At 54.4% G+C, this 15340-nt stretch overlaps 1 protein-coding gene across 1 annotated transcript in view; it reads left to right on the top strand.

The window, feature by feature from the left end:
- The first annotated feature begins 281 nt into the window (after positions 1-281).
- The window catches only part of PDE4C (phosphodiesterase 4C), a 32075-nt gene continuing 17016 nt past the window's right edge, over positions 282-15340 (top strand). Inside the window, exons 1-6 of the mRNA XM_015426685.1 lie at positions 282-713; positions 7258-7449; positions 9407-9443; positions 10651-10724; positions 10968-11020; positions 12744-12856. Coding sequence (XP_015282171.1) covers positions 571-713; positions 7258-7449; positions 9407-9443; positions 10651-10724; positions 10968-11020; positions 12744-12856 — 612 coding nt within the window. The 5' untranslated portion in view covers positions 282-570. The remainder of the gene's footprint in view (positions 714-7257; positions 7450-9406; positions 9444-10650; positions 10725-10967; positions 11021-12743; positions 12857-15340) is intronic.

Below are 15340 nucleotides of genomic sequence, written 5' to 3'. Positions count from 1 at the left end.
CTGTCAGTCGGGGTCACGCCAACGTGGGCGCAGAGAGTGAGTGGGCCTGGGGTTTTTTTTGGGGGGACGCTGGGGGCGGGATGGTTCGGCAGGCGGCCGGCTGCCCCCTCCTCCCTGGCTCCCCTCTGGCAGAGACCGTGGAGGAGAGGCAGGAACTTGGCCCGGGAGCCGCTTGACAGCTGGGGCCGAGCCAGGCTGTTTGTTTGGCTTCCCAGGCAGGGGCGGGCTGCGCAGCAGAAAGTTTCCTGGGAGCTGCTGGGCTGGCCGGGCCGGGGACATGTGCTTCTCGCAGGAGCAGCAGCTCAGCTGCAGGGAAGGGCCACGCTCCGGTTCGTGTCCCTAGGTGCTCCTGCAGCCAGTCCCTGGGGGTCAGACAAGCTGGTGTCCAGCAGCAGCAGCAGCTGCTGGGGGAGAGTTGCAGGCAGATGGGCAAGAGCAGGAGCTTCCATGGAAGTCACCGGCAGGCAACTGGGCCGGGCCAGGCCGTGTCCCCCCCGGGGCTGTGACTGAGGGTCCGAGAGAAGTGTCGTCTGCGCCAGGGCCCCCGGGGGAGGGGGCGAGGCCCTCGGGATGCTGCCCTCTTCCAAGTCGCACGGCTCCCCAGCAGCGTCGCCCAGTCCCTCGCCTCGCCACTCTCCCATCCTCTTCAGGAAGCTGAGGATGAACCAGAGCATCCGGCTCCAGCGGCGTTTCACCGTGGCTCACCCCCTTTGGTAAGCACTTGTGGGGCAGGGGACCAGGGCTGCTGCGGGGGGGGGGTATGAGGGCCCTTTCTCCCACCACCCTCCCACCAAAGCAGCCCAGGTCACAAAATCATCTTGCTGGGTTAGGTGAAGCGCACAGCCTATGTTCTCACAGATGGCTGTGAAGGGGAATTAGACAGGGTCACGGAGGAGAGGTCTGTCAGTGACTACCAGCTATGGTGGCTTAATGGAACCTCCACGTTCAGAGGCACTAATCCCCTGAATCCCAGAGCCAGGAGGCCGCATCAGAGGGGAAAGGAACTGGTTGGCTAGGCCACTGTGAGAGACAGGAGGCTGGGCTGGATGGACCCTCACTGGTCTGATCCTGCAGGGTTCTTCTGATGTGCTTATTTCTTCAGGACGTCCAGCAGTGGTGCTTGGAGTTCACCACACAGCCGTTTGTTATGCCCTCAGTACCTGGTGGCTTCCTCCTGAAACACGGGATTTCCTTCTTGTCACTGTGGTGAATAGCCTGGATGAACTTCACGAATTAGACTAGTCACCTTTCCAAGTCCTCTGAGCCTGGGGTCAGCGTCACCTCTTGTGGCACCAGTGGGTTCCATAAGCTGACCATTTGTTCTGTGAACTGACTGGCCATCAGTTTAATTGAGTTCTGCAGGTTCAAGGGAGGGAGAGAAACCGTCCGCCCTGGGTTTTTATGATTCCAGAAACCACTTGTATGGATTGTATGATGAAGTGTGTTTGGTGGCCATCCTCTTCCGACTCTGCGCGGTGGCTTCTCCAAGGCCTCTGGCTGGCTGGACGCGCCCCATTGGGGACAGGTCTTTGGTGCAATCCTGCAAGGCGATTCTGACACCTCTGGCGATGTGATAAGTGGATGTACGGATTAGGTCGGCTGCTAGCTAAGGCCATTAAAAATGGAACCTCCCTGGTCAAGGGAAGTCTACCTCTGAATACCAGTCACTGGGGACAAGAAGCCAGGGACAGTGGCTACTCATTGTTGGAAACAGGATGCTGAGCTGCACAGACTGTGCAAAAATAGATCTGGCAGGCCTCTTCTTCACTCCTGGCACTGGAAAAGAAGTTGGCAAGGGAAAGGCACCCACTGAAATGGCAGGTGCTGGTCTTTTTTTCTCCTCTTCCTTTTTCAGTGCCCCGTTTGAGGTGGTGTGTGGGGGGGACACATCTCGGCCCCTCTTTGGGCAGCGACAGTCATATCCCACAAATATGCACACACACACCCCAGCTTCTCTCTTCGAGCCCCTCCCAGGAGCACCAGCAGCAGCAGCAGCAGCTATTTATAGGGCGGGCGTCAGATTCCCAGCTTAGTCCCCCTGACAGGGTCAGGAACTTTTTCAGCAAACAACAAGTGGGATGGAAAATTTAAAGAGGAAAAAAAACCCTGCAGAGGCTCTCTTGCCAAACACAGCTCCCCTCCCCCCCTTCCATAGGGAAGGCTGCTTTAACCCAGATGCACCTTGGACACCCCCTAAACTTGCATGCAGCCCTTCTGCGGGCTTCTCTGGAGTGACTTCTCCAGGGTGGAGGGGACGTCTGCCGGTGGGACACGTGGACTGCCAATGTGCAGCCGGGCAGAGATGTCTCAGTAAGATTAGCACCAGCAGGGGTCATTTCTTAGAAAAAGAGGTGCAGGAGCTCATTAGCATAACTCATTGGCATAACTTATTTGCATATGCCACACCCCCTGACATCACCGGAAGTGTGTCAGAAGGCAGCACCCACCGCTCAGGCTCCACTGGACTATTTTGGATTGCTAGCTATTGGGGGGGGGGGGGTTTGTGGAGATGTGTGAGAGCAGCACCGGAAACCAAACGGGGGGGGGGAATCCCCGCCCGCACTGGGGGGGTCTGGCATCTATGGCATTGTATCCCAGTGAGGTCCCGGTCCTACCCAGGTTCCACCCACAAACCTCCAGGAATTTCCCAACCTGGATCTGGAAGCCCTATCTCCCTGTTGTCCCCCCCCCCCCCCCCCCCCCCAGTGGCCCAGAAGACAGGGCTTCCCTAGGCGACTCCGGTTCAAATTCTTTTGGGACTCCCAACGGCCCCCTGTCTGGGCCTTCAACTGCGTGAGAGAGGCCCTCTCCTCCTGGGGCGGCAGGCCCTTCCTTCTGTGGAAGGCGGTGGAAAAGCACGGGGGTGGCCGCCTCCCACCGTGGGTGTTGGGGTCCCAAGGAGCCCTGCGGGGTTGGTTTGTCAGGGCCTGTTTGAGAGCAGCCCTGCCTGAGGGTGCCCAGCTGGGGTACAGTTCTGATAGCCCAAGAGTATCATCATGATTGTCTTTTCTTGAATCACATTTTTTATTCTGCCTGTCTTTCGTGGCACACACACACGTCATCCCCATGTTCTCCTCACAACAACCTCGCGCGGCAGTTTAAGCCTGAGGTCTCCCAGCTTCGGATTTGGAACTTGGGTCTCTCCATTCTGAGTCCACTCTAGCCGCCGACCGCACAGTATAAAAATACGCCCCCCCCCCTTCAGATCCCAGCTCCATCTCCCCGTCTTCAGTGGGACTCAGTCTGCATGGGGTTGAAGGAGCTGGGTCTGTTTAGCCTGGAGAGGAGACAACTGAGAGGTGACATGATCACCATCTTCAAGTACTTGAAGGGCTGCCATCGAGAGGATGGTGTGGAGCTGTTTTCTGTTGCCCCAGAAGGTCGGGCCAGAACCAACGGGTTGAAATTAAATCCGAAGAGTTTTCGGCTAGGACGAACTTCCTGACAGTTGGAAGAAGAAGAAGAGATTGGATTTATACCCTGCCCTTCACTTGGAGTCTCAGAGCGGCTTACAAACTCCTTTCCCTTCCCCTCCCCACAACAGGCACCCTGTGAGGTAGGTGGGGCTGAGAGAGCTCTTGACAGAAACTGCTCTTTTTCAAGGACAGCTGTGCCAGAGCTTGTGACTGACCCAAGGTCACATCAGCAGGTGCAAGTGGAGGAGTGGGGAATCAAACCTGGTTCTCCCAGATTAGAGTCTGTGCACTTAACCACTACACCAAACTGGCTCTGGAGCGTTGCCTCAGTGGAACAGGCTTCCTCGGGAGGTGGTGGGCAATGTTCCCTTTAAGCTGTGGAGTTGTGTGAGCAAAAATTCTACTTTGTGGGCTACTGGCATTAAAGTTGTGAGTGAGCGACTTGGCTACTGCATAAATTAGTTGGCTGTGGAGCCATCCTTCCTGAGCGGAGACAAAAATGTGTGAGCCAGAGGCTAAAAAACTGTGAGCTAGCTCACACTAACTCAGCTTAGAGGGAACACTGGTGGTGGGCTCTCCTTCTTTGGAGGTTTTCAGAGGCTAGATGGCCATCTGACAGCAATGCTGATTTTGTTAATTTTGGCAGATTCCGTGAGAGGGAGAGCAGGAAGGGTTGCCTCAGTGCTTAGTTCTTGAGGCCCTTTCTTTCATGCCCATGCCCAGGGGAGTGACTTTGGGGTTAGGAAAAAGTTTTCCTCCAGGCCAGTTTGGATCCTGGAGGTTTTTTGTAATCTTCTGGGCATGGAACAGCAGTCACTGGGGGTGTGGAGGGGGGAGGTATTTGTGAATTTCCTGCATTGTGCAGGGGGTTGGACTAGATGACCCGGGAGATCCCTTCCAGCTCTATGATTCTATGACTCTGAGGGCCCCTGAACCTCTTTGCCCGGCCAGTGCAGGGACACATGGAGTAGGCTCCAAGATAAAATGCCATCTTCCTTGAGCATGTACAGAATGCCTATCTCTCATGGCCAGCTCTGAGTGGGGGAAATAATTCCTGGAGATTTGGGGGGAGATCCTGGGGAGGGCAGAATTGGGGGGGGAGCGCTGCAGAGATGGGGTGCGGCAGAGTCTGTCCTCCAGAGCTTCCGCCTCCTCCGGGGGAATGGATCTCTGTAGCTGCCTGGAGATTAGTTGTAACTGGGGGAGAACTTCACCCCCTGCCCCCGGTTGCTAAGCGGGCAAACCTGGCTACAAGTTCTTCAGGGGCCTTCAGTAAGTCACCTTTTCTCTCAGTGTCAGCCCTCCATCTCCCCCCACAGTAGAGGCCTACCTTGCAGAGCTAACAGTGTTTTCCTGTAATCTTTGCAACAACCCTGTAAGGCAGAGATTATCCCCATGTCGCAGAGGTGGGTTGTTTCCGTCAGGTTACCTAGTGAGCAGCCGTGGCAAGGTCTGACAGAGGGATTCCTTATTCAGAGCTCAGCTGATGGGATGTTTTGGTTTTAAGGGTCTCGGCTCCTTGCAGGGAGACTGGACCGGATGGCCTCTGAGTGTCTCTGCCTTCTTTGATGTGTGCGTGCCCATGAATGCTTCTACCCAGAATTAAACCTTGTTCGTCTTAAAGGTGCCTGACTGGACTCCGACTTTGTTCTGTTGCGTCAGACCAAAACGGCAACCCATCTGAATCGCCCCCCTCCCTGTGTGAGTTACATGACTTTCAAGCCACCTGCCTTGCCGCAGGCCCTGGCCTGTGGGGGCACGCTTGGGGGGGGGCAGCCGGCAATGGCACTGAACCAGAGGCCTCAGTCATCCACCCTGCCACCCCCTGTTCTGGGGGCAGACCTTTTTTTTGGGGGGGGGGAGGGCACTGGGGCTGAAGGGGCTCCACCTCCCCTTTCCTTCCGACTAAGGGCAGAAAATGGCCCAGGCTGGCCCAGTCTCATCAGATCGTGGAAGGTAAGTAGGGTCGGCATTGGCTAGTATTTGGATGGGAGACCTCCAAGGAAGCCCAGGGTTGCTACACAGAGGCAAGCCACCTCTGTTCATCTCTTGCCTTGAAAATCCTCCGGGGTGGCTATAAGTTGGCTGCAAACAGATAGAATGATGATGATGATGATGATATGATGATGATGATGATATGATGATGATGATGATGATGATGATGATGGAATTTGTGTGCTTCAAAAAACATCCTTTACCTTTTTTTCCTGGTGTGGGGAATCTCCCCCTTTTCCAGCAACCCATGGTCCTGGCTGCCAATGCGATGGAGCCCAGGGGTGAGAAAGCTCCCAGAAACAAGGCCAGAGGGTGAAGTTAAGTCCGGCCAGTGAAGAGAGGGAAGAGAGCTTCTCTCACCTCTCCCTTTCCCCTGTCCCTCCCTGCAGGTCCTCTTTCTTTTCCTGTCCAGAGCGGAAGGCCTGTCCTTTCCCTTTTGGTGCCAGTTTGGTGTAGTGGTTAAGTGCCCGGACTCTAATCTGGGAGAACCGGGTTTGATTCCCCACTCCTCCACTTGCACCTGGCTGGATGACCTTGCGCAAGCCGTAGTCCTGACAAGAGCTGTTCTTGAGAAAGAGCAGTTTCTGTCAGAGCTCTCTCAGCCCCACTCTCTTCTCTTCTCTTCTCTTCTCTTCTCTTCTCTTCTCTTCTCTTCTCTTCTCTTCTCTTCTCTTCTCTTCTCTTCTCTTCTCTTCTCTTCTCTTCTCTTCTCTTCTCTTCTCTTCTCTTCTCTTCTCTTCTCTTCTCTTCTCTTCTCTTCTCTTCTCTTCTCTTCTCTTCTCTTCTCTTCTCTTCTCTTCTCTTCTCTTCTCTTCTCTTCTCTTCTCTTCTCTTCTCTTCTCTTCTCTTCTCTTCTCTTCTCTTCTCTTCTCTTCTCTTCTCTTCTCCTCTCCTCTCCTCTCCTCTCCTCTCTTCTCTTCTCTTCTCTTCTCTTCTCTTCTCTTCTCTTCTCTTCTCTTCTCTTCTCTTCTCTTCTCTTCTCTTCTCCCTGACTTCCCTACCCCTGGTTCTTCCCTGGCTCGGCCATCTGTGTCATCTGTGGAGCTGGGTGGCTCTGGTGCTGGCAGATGAATCATACTCACTTTGCTTGTCACTTGTGTATCTATTAGCCTGTGAAAGGTGCTTTGTAGCCTCTGAGGCTTTGCCGAGTGCAGATGACCCCACCATTGTCAACTTCTGCTGTAAATTCTGGGGTGAGGCATTTCAACATTGGAGCCCTAGGAGTGTGGGACTTTACAATTCAGGGGGGAAACATCCGCTAAAAGTAGGGATGTGATAAAATTGTGTCTGGGGTGGAGAAAGTGGAGGGAGAGGACTCTTCTTTCTTCCATCATAATCCTCGAACTCAGGGGCACCCGGTGGAGCTGTAAATTCAGGACAGAAAAAAGGACAGACAAACAGAAATACATAATTTGGCTTCTTGAACTCACAGCCACTACCTCAGATGGCGTTAAAAGGAAAGTAGACACATTCATGATCTGTCATCAGCTGTAAACTGTGGTGGCTGAATGAAACCTCCATGCTCAGAGGCAGTGTATCTCTGAAGGCCAGTTGTGGTGGTGGGGGGATGGCAGAGGAGATCTGTTACCTTATTGCACTGCTTGTGGGTTTCTGAGGGAGGGATTTCTTCACACAGCAAACGTAATTAACTTACAGAAGTTGCTGCCACAAAATTAGGGTGATGCCCCCTGGTATAGATAGATCGGTCAAAGTAAATCTGTTACGAGCCATGATGGCTAAATGGAACCTCCGTATTCTGAGGCAGTATATCTCAGATGCTCAGGGGCAGGCAGTAGAGTGAGGCAATTTTGCCTCCCATGTAGCTCACCACTTCTTCTCTCTGCAGTTTTGACATTGAGAATGGCTTTTCTACAAGCCGAAGTCCCCTGGACCCTCCAGCCAACCCAGGTCTGGGGCTCATGCTACAGGGAGGCGCCCCACACAGCCAGCGCCGGGAGTCCTTCCTCTACCGCTCGGACAGCGACTATGACCTCTCACCCATGGCCATGTCACGCAATTCTTCTGTTGCCAGCGACATGTAAGTGCAGTGGAGTGGGGTGGGTGGGGAGGGTGCAGGTTGGCTCCCTGTCTCTTTCTAGCTGGCCTCCAATCCCACCCCTAGACCTTTTTTCTGCATATGTTGGTTTCTTTTATAGCATTTATGTATTGATTTGATTTGACTTCTATCCCACCCTTTCCGCACAACGGGTGTAACAAACAGGCAACGTGTTTTTCTCAAAGGTCGTTAACATGGGGGAGCAAAGGGCAGCCACCATTTCATCCCAAGCCCAGGTTGAGCCTTAGACTCAAGCCCAATTTGTCTCAGAATTCAGCAGCGTCCCCCCCTGTTTGTGTCCTTGCTGGGCTGGTCACCAGTTTCCTGGGGTGGGACGAGGGAGTATAGCACTGCTGCTTGTGGCCAGGTAGCTGTGCTGCCCAGGGAGGCTCCATGTGCTCAGGGGATGTTTGCAGTCTGGTTTCTGGGAGGGATGAGGAAATTGTCAGCCTGGGATTAAAATACACTCAGAGCCTCTAGCTTTTGAGGAGCCAGGCAGACATTAAGAAGGAGCTCCAAGTAGCAGGGAGGTTAGGAGGGAGGGAGCCCAGAGCCAAGGGGGGCTGACAAGGGGGCACAGAACTGGCCAGGGGCAGAGAGCAGACCTCGAAGGGAGGAATTGGCAACAGCAGGCAATGTCACATGTTCTTGGATTAGCCGGCCCATGTTGAGGCTTCCAGTTTTTGTTTTATGGCTGCTGCTCTAAGAGCGAGGAGGCAGGGAGGGAGTCTGCACAAGGTGCCGGCAAATTTAAAAGACCCCGTTCAGGCAACCATCAATAAGGAGATAATTTCTGCAGCATCTCCCTCTCTCATCTCATGCTGGGGACGGATCGTTACTTTCTTGAGAAAGTCAATCAGCAAGGAGGATCCCTGCTTGGTGCCTGTGTAGGCTACTGGGCTGGGATCTTGGAGACCCGGGTTCAAGTTCCCCGCTCTGCCATGAAAACTTTCCAGGGCCCAGTCACACTCATTCAGCCTGACATACCTCACAGGGTTGTTGTTAGATCCAGGTGGGTCGTCATGTTGGTCTGAAGCAGCAGAACAAAGTTTGAGTCCAGTGGCACCTTGAAGACCAAGAAAGCTGAATTCTGAGTATGAACTTTGTGTGCCCATGAAAGCTGATACCCAGAATTCAGCTCTGTTGATCTTAAAGGTGCCCCCCTGGACTCGAGGGCTGTTGTCGGTTGGTGATACAGACAAGGAAGGTGGATCTGCAGAACAGTCCCCGTGAAGCTGAGGGCCGATTCACCCACCACAGAGTTCTTGCGTCTCTGATGAGGCCAGTGGAAAGATGTGGTCTGGGGGTTCTGTGCTGGGAACGTAATTCCCAGGCGGGCCGGGGCTCAATTCCGACTGGGGCTGTGGCTCGCAGTGATAGGAGGCATCCTCCTTTTCTCCTGCTTTGTTTTCCTAGCCCGATAACAACGCCTAATGTGGAAACTTGCATGTAGCCATACATTCAGGGGCAAATAGAAACTCCCTGTTAACAGGTGAGGAAAACATTGGGAGGGGAGGTGTAAGCCCCCCCCCCCAGTCACGTGCATTCCTGGACATTAAGTTCTGAGTAGGGAACTCCAGGCACGTGTCTGATCGGCAGGGGTCACCTGTGGCGCCGATGGGGGGGGGCGTGTTTATAATGTATGAATTGGCCCTTAGAGCTGGCATCTTTGCATTGGTTGAAAGCGGCCCTGAGCAGGGGGTGCTTCCTGAATAGCAGTATGTTCTCTCCCTTGCTGTGAAGCCAAACCAGCTCCCAAGCAAGAGGACTGGGCCAGAAGAAGCCAAGCAGCTGAGCAGCCACTGCTAGAACCAGGGCCAGGCCCCCCCCCCCCCCCCCCCCCCGCTCGTCTGAGGCCTGTGGTTGGAGCGTACTCAGCATGTGGAACAAATCCAGCCTGGGACACTGTCTCTCATGTGCTTTTCTTCTTCCCTCGCAGGCATGGAGAAGACCTGATTGTCACCCCGTTTGCTCAGGTAAGGAGCCAGGATGTGGAGACCGGAGAGGCCGGCAAGTCTGTCTGCGTACCTGAGCCAGGATTCTTTGGAACCCCCCCCCCCCCCCTCCGCCTTTGTGTTCTCCTCTCGGAAGGCAAACTGGTTCTCAGCTGTTAAAAGTGGCACTCTTTTTTGCATAGGCTGATCTCAGTGGGTGGGTGGGTGGAGAATCAGACAGGGAAATGTTCTGCTGATTAGGAACAGGGCCTTCTCTGTGATAGCCCCAGTGTTGTTTGGTGTCCTCCCGCAGGAAGTGGCAGGTGCCATGCTTCCATGGCAGAGCAGCTTGCTTGGCACGTCAAAGGTTCCAGGTTCAGTCTCCTGTCACAGGTGTTGTGGAAAGCCTTTCTCTGCCAGAAGAGGCAGCTTCAAGGGTCTTGATGCGCATGCTCAGAACATAAGAGCATCAGAAGAGCCCTGCTGGAACAGAGCACTGGGAGTCCATCCAGTCCAGCACCATGTTTCATACAGTAGCCAACCAGTGGCCCTGGAGGACCAACATCAGGGCCTGGAGGCCAAGACAATCCCCTGATGTTGCCTCTTGGCACTGGGATTCAGAGGCTGGCTGCCTCTGAATGTGGAGGTTCTTTTTAGTCCCCATGGCTAGTCGCTGCTGATAGACCTCTCTTCCATAAATCTGTCCAATCCCCTTTTAAAGCTGTCTGTGCCTGTGGCCATCACTGAATCACCTGGCGTCCTCAGATATATATATTATACAGGGGTCATTTCCTGCAGAGTGCACAGGAGTGGAGCTCTGGCAGTAAAGAGCCCAGGGGCGGGCACATGCAACAAGCCCCACCCCCTGCTCCCAGCAGCCCTCAGTCAGAGCAAGAAGCAGCCAGGTAAGTTGCAGAGCCCCCCCCCCGGCCCCCCGGTCCAAAACAGTCAAGTGGCACCTTTAAGACCAAGTTTTATTCAGGCACAAGCTCTCCCTCCTCTTGATGTCAGGGGGTGTGGCATATGCGAATAAGTTATGCCAATGAGTTATGCTAATGAGCTCCTGCACCTCTTTTTCTATGAAATGACCCCTCTGTGTGTGTGTGTGTGTGTGTGTGTGTGTGTGTATATATATATATATATATATATATATATATATATTGGTAGTGTGGTTTGTTTTACCAGGCTGTATCTATGATAAGAAGCATAGGGCTGAATTCTCAAGAGGCAACTTCTTCCCCCCAACCAGGTCTTGGCCAGCCTACAGACTGTGCGCAGCAACTTTGCCATTCTGACCCACCTGCAGGAGCGCATCACCAGCCAGTGAGTGTGGGCCTGGGGAACGCCAGGGTGGGTCGGGAGCCCACCGGGGCAATGCTCACCCACCAGGGCATTCCAGTGTTAGTGCAGCAGCAAAACAATGTCTTTGGGCTCCCTCAGTCCCCCATTTTCGTGCTCATGCACGGAGACAGGTGGGCTGTGGGGAGAGCCTAGGTGGGGGTGGGGGTGGGTGCTGGATGCCTCTGAATGGGCTCGTAACTGCCCCTCTCCCTGTGTATCTTTCAGACGAGCGTCCAGCAATGTCATTCCCCCGCCCACATGCAAAAGCAGCCTCTCAGGTGAGTGTCTGTGCCTTTGGCGGGTGCCCCTGAGGAGTGCAACAGGCTTAACAAAAAACCTGTGGGATAGGGCAGTTGGGAGGAGGCTGCTCTTGAGGGATTCCAGGGGATTTGCCGAAGCCAGTTTTCCCCAGTGGTAAGATTCGACCGAGAGATGCAGAAAGAAGTTCTCCCCCCCCCTCCCGCAATGTGATATTTTGCGAACAAACAAACAAAAATGCTGTCTCTTGTCAGCAAGCCACGGAGGGATTTCTTTTAAAATCGTCAGAGCAGGAGAGAGATTTTTCCAGATCTGCCCTTGCGAAACCAGGTCATTTGGCAAACCTCAGCACCGCTCACCCTGCGGGGTGCCATGAACACAGGCAAGGAAGCTGGCTAGGGGGGCTGCCCACCCTGCACAGCCTGCCTTCAATCCAGGCCAGTCTTCTGCTGTTCGCCCCCCCCTCCACTCCTTTTCATGCCACCTCAGCGGAGGGTGGAACGTCTCCAATTGACGTCAGAGATTCCATTATTCAGAGCTCTCCCTCTCGGTGGCGGCGGCGGGCTCTCTGCTGAACGGCCCACCCTCTCTCTGCATTCTCCTGAAAATGGGCTGAGCCCTAACCCTGCACGGTGCCCCTGGCAGGCGAGGTGGAACCTGGGGTGCCTTGGGGATGGGTGGCCTCAGCAGAGGAAGCCGTGTGTCCTGCCAAGGCCTAGGCGGCCTCCGAAGGGGGTGCGGGTGTGTGTGGCAGAACCAAAAGGCCCTTCCTCCACCGTGGCCCGGGATGCCTGGGGTCTCCCAGTCTGTCCCCCCAGCCTCTCCCCTGAAACTTAAAGCGACTAATCCTTGCCAGTGGCCGTCATCCTCTCTTCCTCTGGCTGGTGTTGTCTCTGGGAAGCACCGCTGCTTATGGCAAGGCAGGTGGCTTCCCGGCTTCCAAGTCTTTTGCACCCCGATTGGGCTTCCTCAGACGGCTCCCTGCCACTGAAGTCCCTGCATCCCAGCCACATGGTTGGTCTCATGACAGCCCTAGGAGGTGGTCTCTGTGAAAGATTGAGGGGGGGGGGGCCCTGCCTCACCAAAGGCCGACCTGTTTGCGGCAGATGAGAGATTTGAACTGGGCGCCTGCTGGATCCCAGCCTAGTTTGCGGCAGATGAGAGTTTTGAACTGGGTGCCTACTGGATCCGAGCCTAGAATCATAGAATCACAGAGTTGGAAGGGGCCACCACACGCCCTCGCCCCCCCCCCCCCCCGCTCAGTGCAGGATCCTGTTCCTTTAGCTACCTGATTTCCTCTAATAAATCAACATCTGGAATTCCCAGCATGCCCACTGTGCTCTAGCGATCCCCCAACCTTAAAAGTGGTCTCCACATGCCAAACGGGCCCTTCTCTCCCCTTTCTACCTGATTCCCAGGTAGATTAATGCCTATCTCACTCCATCTTCACAACAGCCCTAGGAGGTAGGCCAAGCCAAGAAGAACCTCTCTCCACCTGCTGCAGCAGCCCCTTAAATGGCAGGGCTTCACCCGAGGATGGGAGAAAGTGGGTTTGGTGGGAGATCTGCTCTTTCTGGCAGAACAGCTTGTGCACGAGACCCATTTTTGGAGCAAACCCCTCTCTGGACCTTCTCTCCTGCCGACCCTGGCCTGGGCTTCCTGGAGGTCTGGGGGGGCTCCGGTGCTCAGCCCGAGTAGAGCACAGGCCTGATGCTGCTGACTGCTGACTGCTCCTCTCTGCAGAGGAGGCCTCCCAGAAACTGGCGGTGGAGACCCTGGAGGAGCTGGACTGGTGCCTGGACCAGCTGGAGACCTTGCAGACCCGGCACTCCGTCAGCGAGATGGCCTCCAATAAGGTATGCCAGCAGGTCTGGGCTTGGGTTCAAATATCCCTGTCAAGATCTGTCTCTCTCCCTTTCTCTCTCCCTCTCTCTCTCTCTCTCTCTCTCCCTAGTCTACCTTGCAGGGTTCTTGTGTGGCTCAAATGCGGGAGTTTCCTCTAAGCTGTGGAGTCTTGCGAGCAAAAATTCTACTTTGTGAGCTACTGGCATTAAAGTTGTGAGCGAGCAATTTGTCTGCTGCATAAATTAGTTTGCTCTGGAGCCCTCCTTCCTGAGCTAAGGCAAAAATGTGTGAGCCGGAGGCTTAAAAACTGTAAGCTAGCTCACACTAACTCAGCTTAGAGGGAACACTGGTGGGGAGATCTGTTGCAACTGCTCATAATACCTGGGAGGAGGAGGAGGAGGAAGAGGAGTGTGAAAAGCACCAAGATTCCACCTCTGTCCTGTTGAGGCTGCTTACTAGATTTTTATCCTGCCCCACCTGCTTAGAGCTCGGGGTGCTCTCCCTTTCCCCATGTATCTGCACAACAACCTTGTGAGGTAGGTCAGACTGAGAGTGAATGACTGGTCCAAGGTTACCCTGTGAGCTTCATGGTTGTGGGGATTTGGACCTGGGTCTCCCAGGACCGCCCTGTGAGGAGTGGAAGGCTCGCCTGCTTCGAGCTCTCTTTCAACCCTCCCGACAGTGAGCTGCCCCAAGAAAACATCCCAAGACAGCGGAGGCCCATCAGCGAAAGCCCCACGTGGAGTCGTCAAATACGCCAATGTGAAATTATTTCTTCATAGAGTTGAAGGCAGCGCTAGAGAGAGAGAGCTCCTGGTGTGCCGCGTAGACTGCCACGATTTTGCCTCGGGCAGGTGTTTAACCAAAGGGAAAGGTGGGGCACGGCCAGCATCAGTCACGAAGGAGGGGGGGGGGCTTTTCCTGCAGTGGGGAGGGGAGGTAGCACGTCGATCCACAGAAGAACGCACCAGACTGATTTGAAAAAACCACCGACCAGCCTTTGGACTCAAACGCTTGCGCCCTGGTTTGGGAACATTTTTTTGGGTCCGTCAGGGTTAAAGCCAGGCTGCTTCCCTGAGGTTTAGCTGGCCAATCAGTGGGCAGGGCTGGCTCCTGCCCCTGTGGAAATGGCTTCTGATTGGGTAGCTACAGAAAGGAGAGGAGAAGAGCCTGATGCCGGCATGAGCATCTGCGATGCAGGGGGGGACCCCCAGCTGCCCCCTCCCCACCTCCTTTCCCGGTTCTGAGCTTTGCTGCGCGGAGCACCTGGACGGCCTCCTTCGTGGCCTCCTTGGAGAGGACGGGCAACTCTGTTCCTGGGCACATCTGGCATTGCGATGCCTGACGCCAGCCCCTTGCACTCTGCGTGCCAGGGCCACATCATCAAGGTAAGTGGGGGGGATGCCCCCCTCGGACTTGTGGCACCCCAAGGGGGCAAGCAGGGGATGCCCCCTGCCGGCAAGGGTTTGGTTGCAGGGCGATCTTATTAAAAGCAAGGTAGTAGCACCGGACGGAGACCACACCTCTTTGACTGTTTGCTAGTTTTTGCCCAAGGGCCCAGGCTGGGGATTTGGAGTGCACTTGGCAAAAGGTTTTTGCTTCAGTGAAAACTTTTCCAAAGGGCCCACTGAGGCTTGGCCAGAGCCATCCAATGAGATTTATGAGTGAGGAGAGGTTAGCCTGTGAGCCCCTCCTCTCTAAGGCCAGGCGGGGCTGCAAAATAACCCCTTTCTTATGGCTGAGCAAAGTTCACCAAACCCCTTCTCAAACTGACGGTAAGAAAAACCACCACCACCCCACACACACACTGGAGCAGGACAGGGGATTTTTATCCATTTATTTATTAGCTGGGGGACAAAAAGATACTTCTAGGAGAGGGCAAAGGGCTAAGCCTAGTTAACAAAACAGTAGTTGGGGCTGAACACCATGTTCATTTCCAGATTTCCTCTTTTTTAAGTGTAGCATCCAGTTCAGGATGCCTGCCTCTTGAAAGCCTGGAGAATTTTTTGCACCACTAAGAATGGCACTGTCTCTGTCTCTCTCATTTGCTCTAATGCACCTTGTGCTTTTGTGCGTGTGTGGTGAGCATTCAGTGGAGTTGGGATGGGAAAGGGGATCAGTTGCAGTTTCTTGACAAACATCATCATCAGTATTCAATTTTTTTGGTATTTTTCATATATGCATACGTGTGTGTCTGCACCTGGAAGTCATGGTGACCTCTGGTGACCGAACCCTACGGGGGGCCTGGAGGGTATTTAGAAGGGTGTCTGAATGGAGCCTGCCCCCGCCTCCCAACTGCTGGCATTCCAAGGAGGTCTCCCATCCAAGTACTTGCCAAAGTTGACCCTGCTTAGCTTCTAAGATGTGATTGGGCTTGCCTGGGCTATCCAGGTCAGGGCAGTATTCAAATACTTTTATTCTGTTTTTTCCAAAGTGACTTATAAACACCCCCCCCCCCCCATGAACACAGAGGTAAAATCTTACTACACTAAGTG

Source organism: Gekko japonicus, unplaced genomic scaffold (genome assembly GCF_001447785.1).
Source record: "Gekko japonicus isolate JY-2015 unplaced genomic scaffold, Gekko_japonicus_V1.1 scaffold2550, whole genome shotgun sequence".
NCBI lineage: Eukaryota > Metazoa > Chordata > Lepidosauria > Squamata > Gekkonidae > Gekko > Gekko japonicus.
This window is presented reverse-complemented; position numbering and strand designations above follow the sequence as displayed.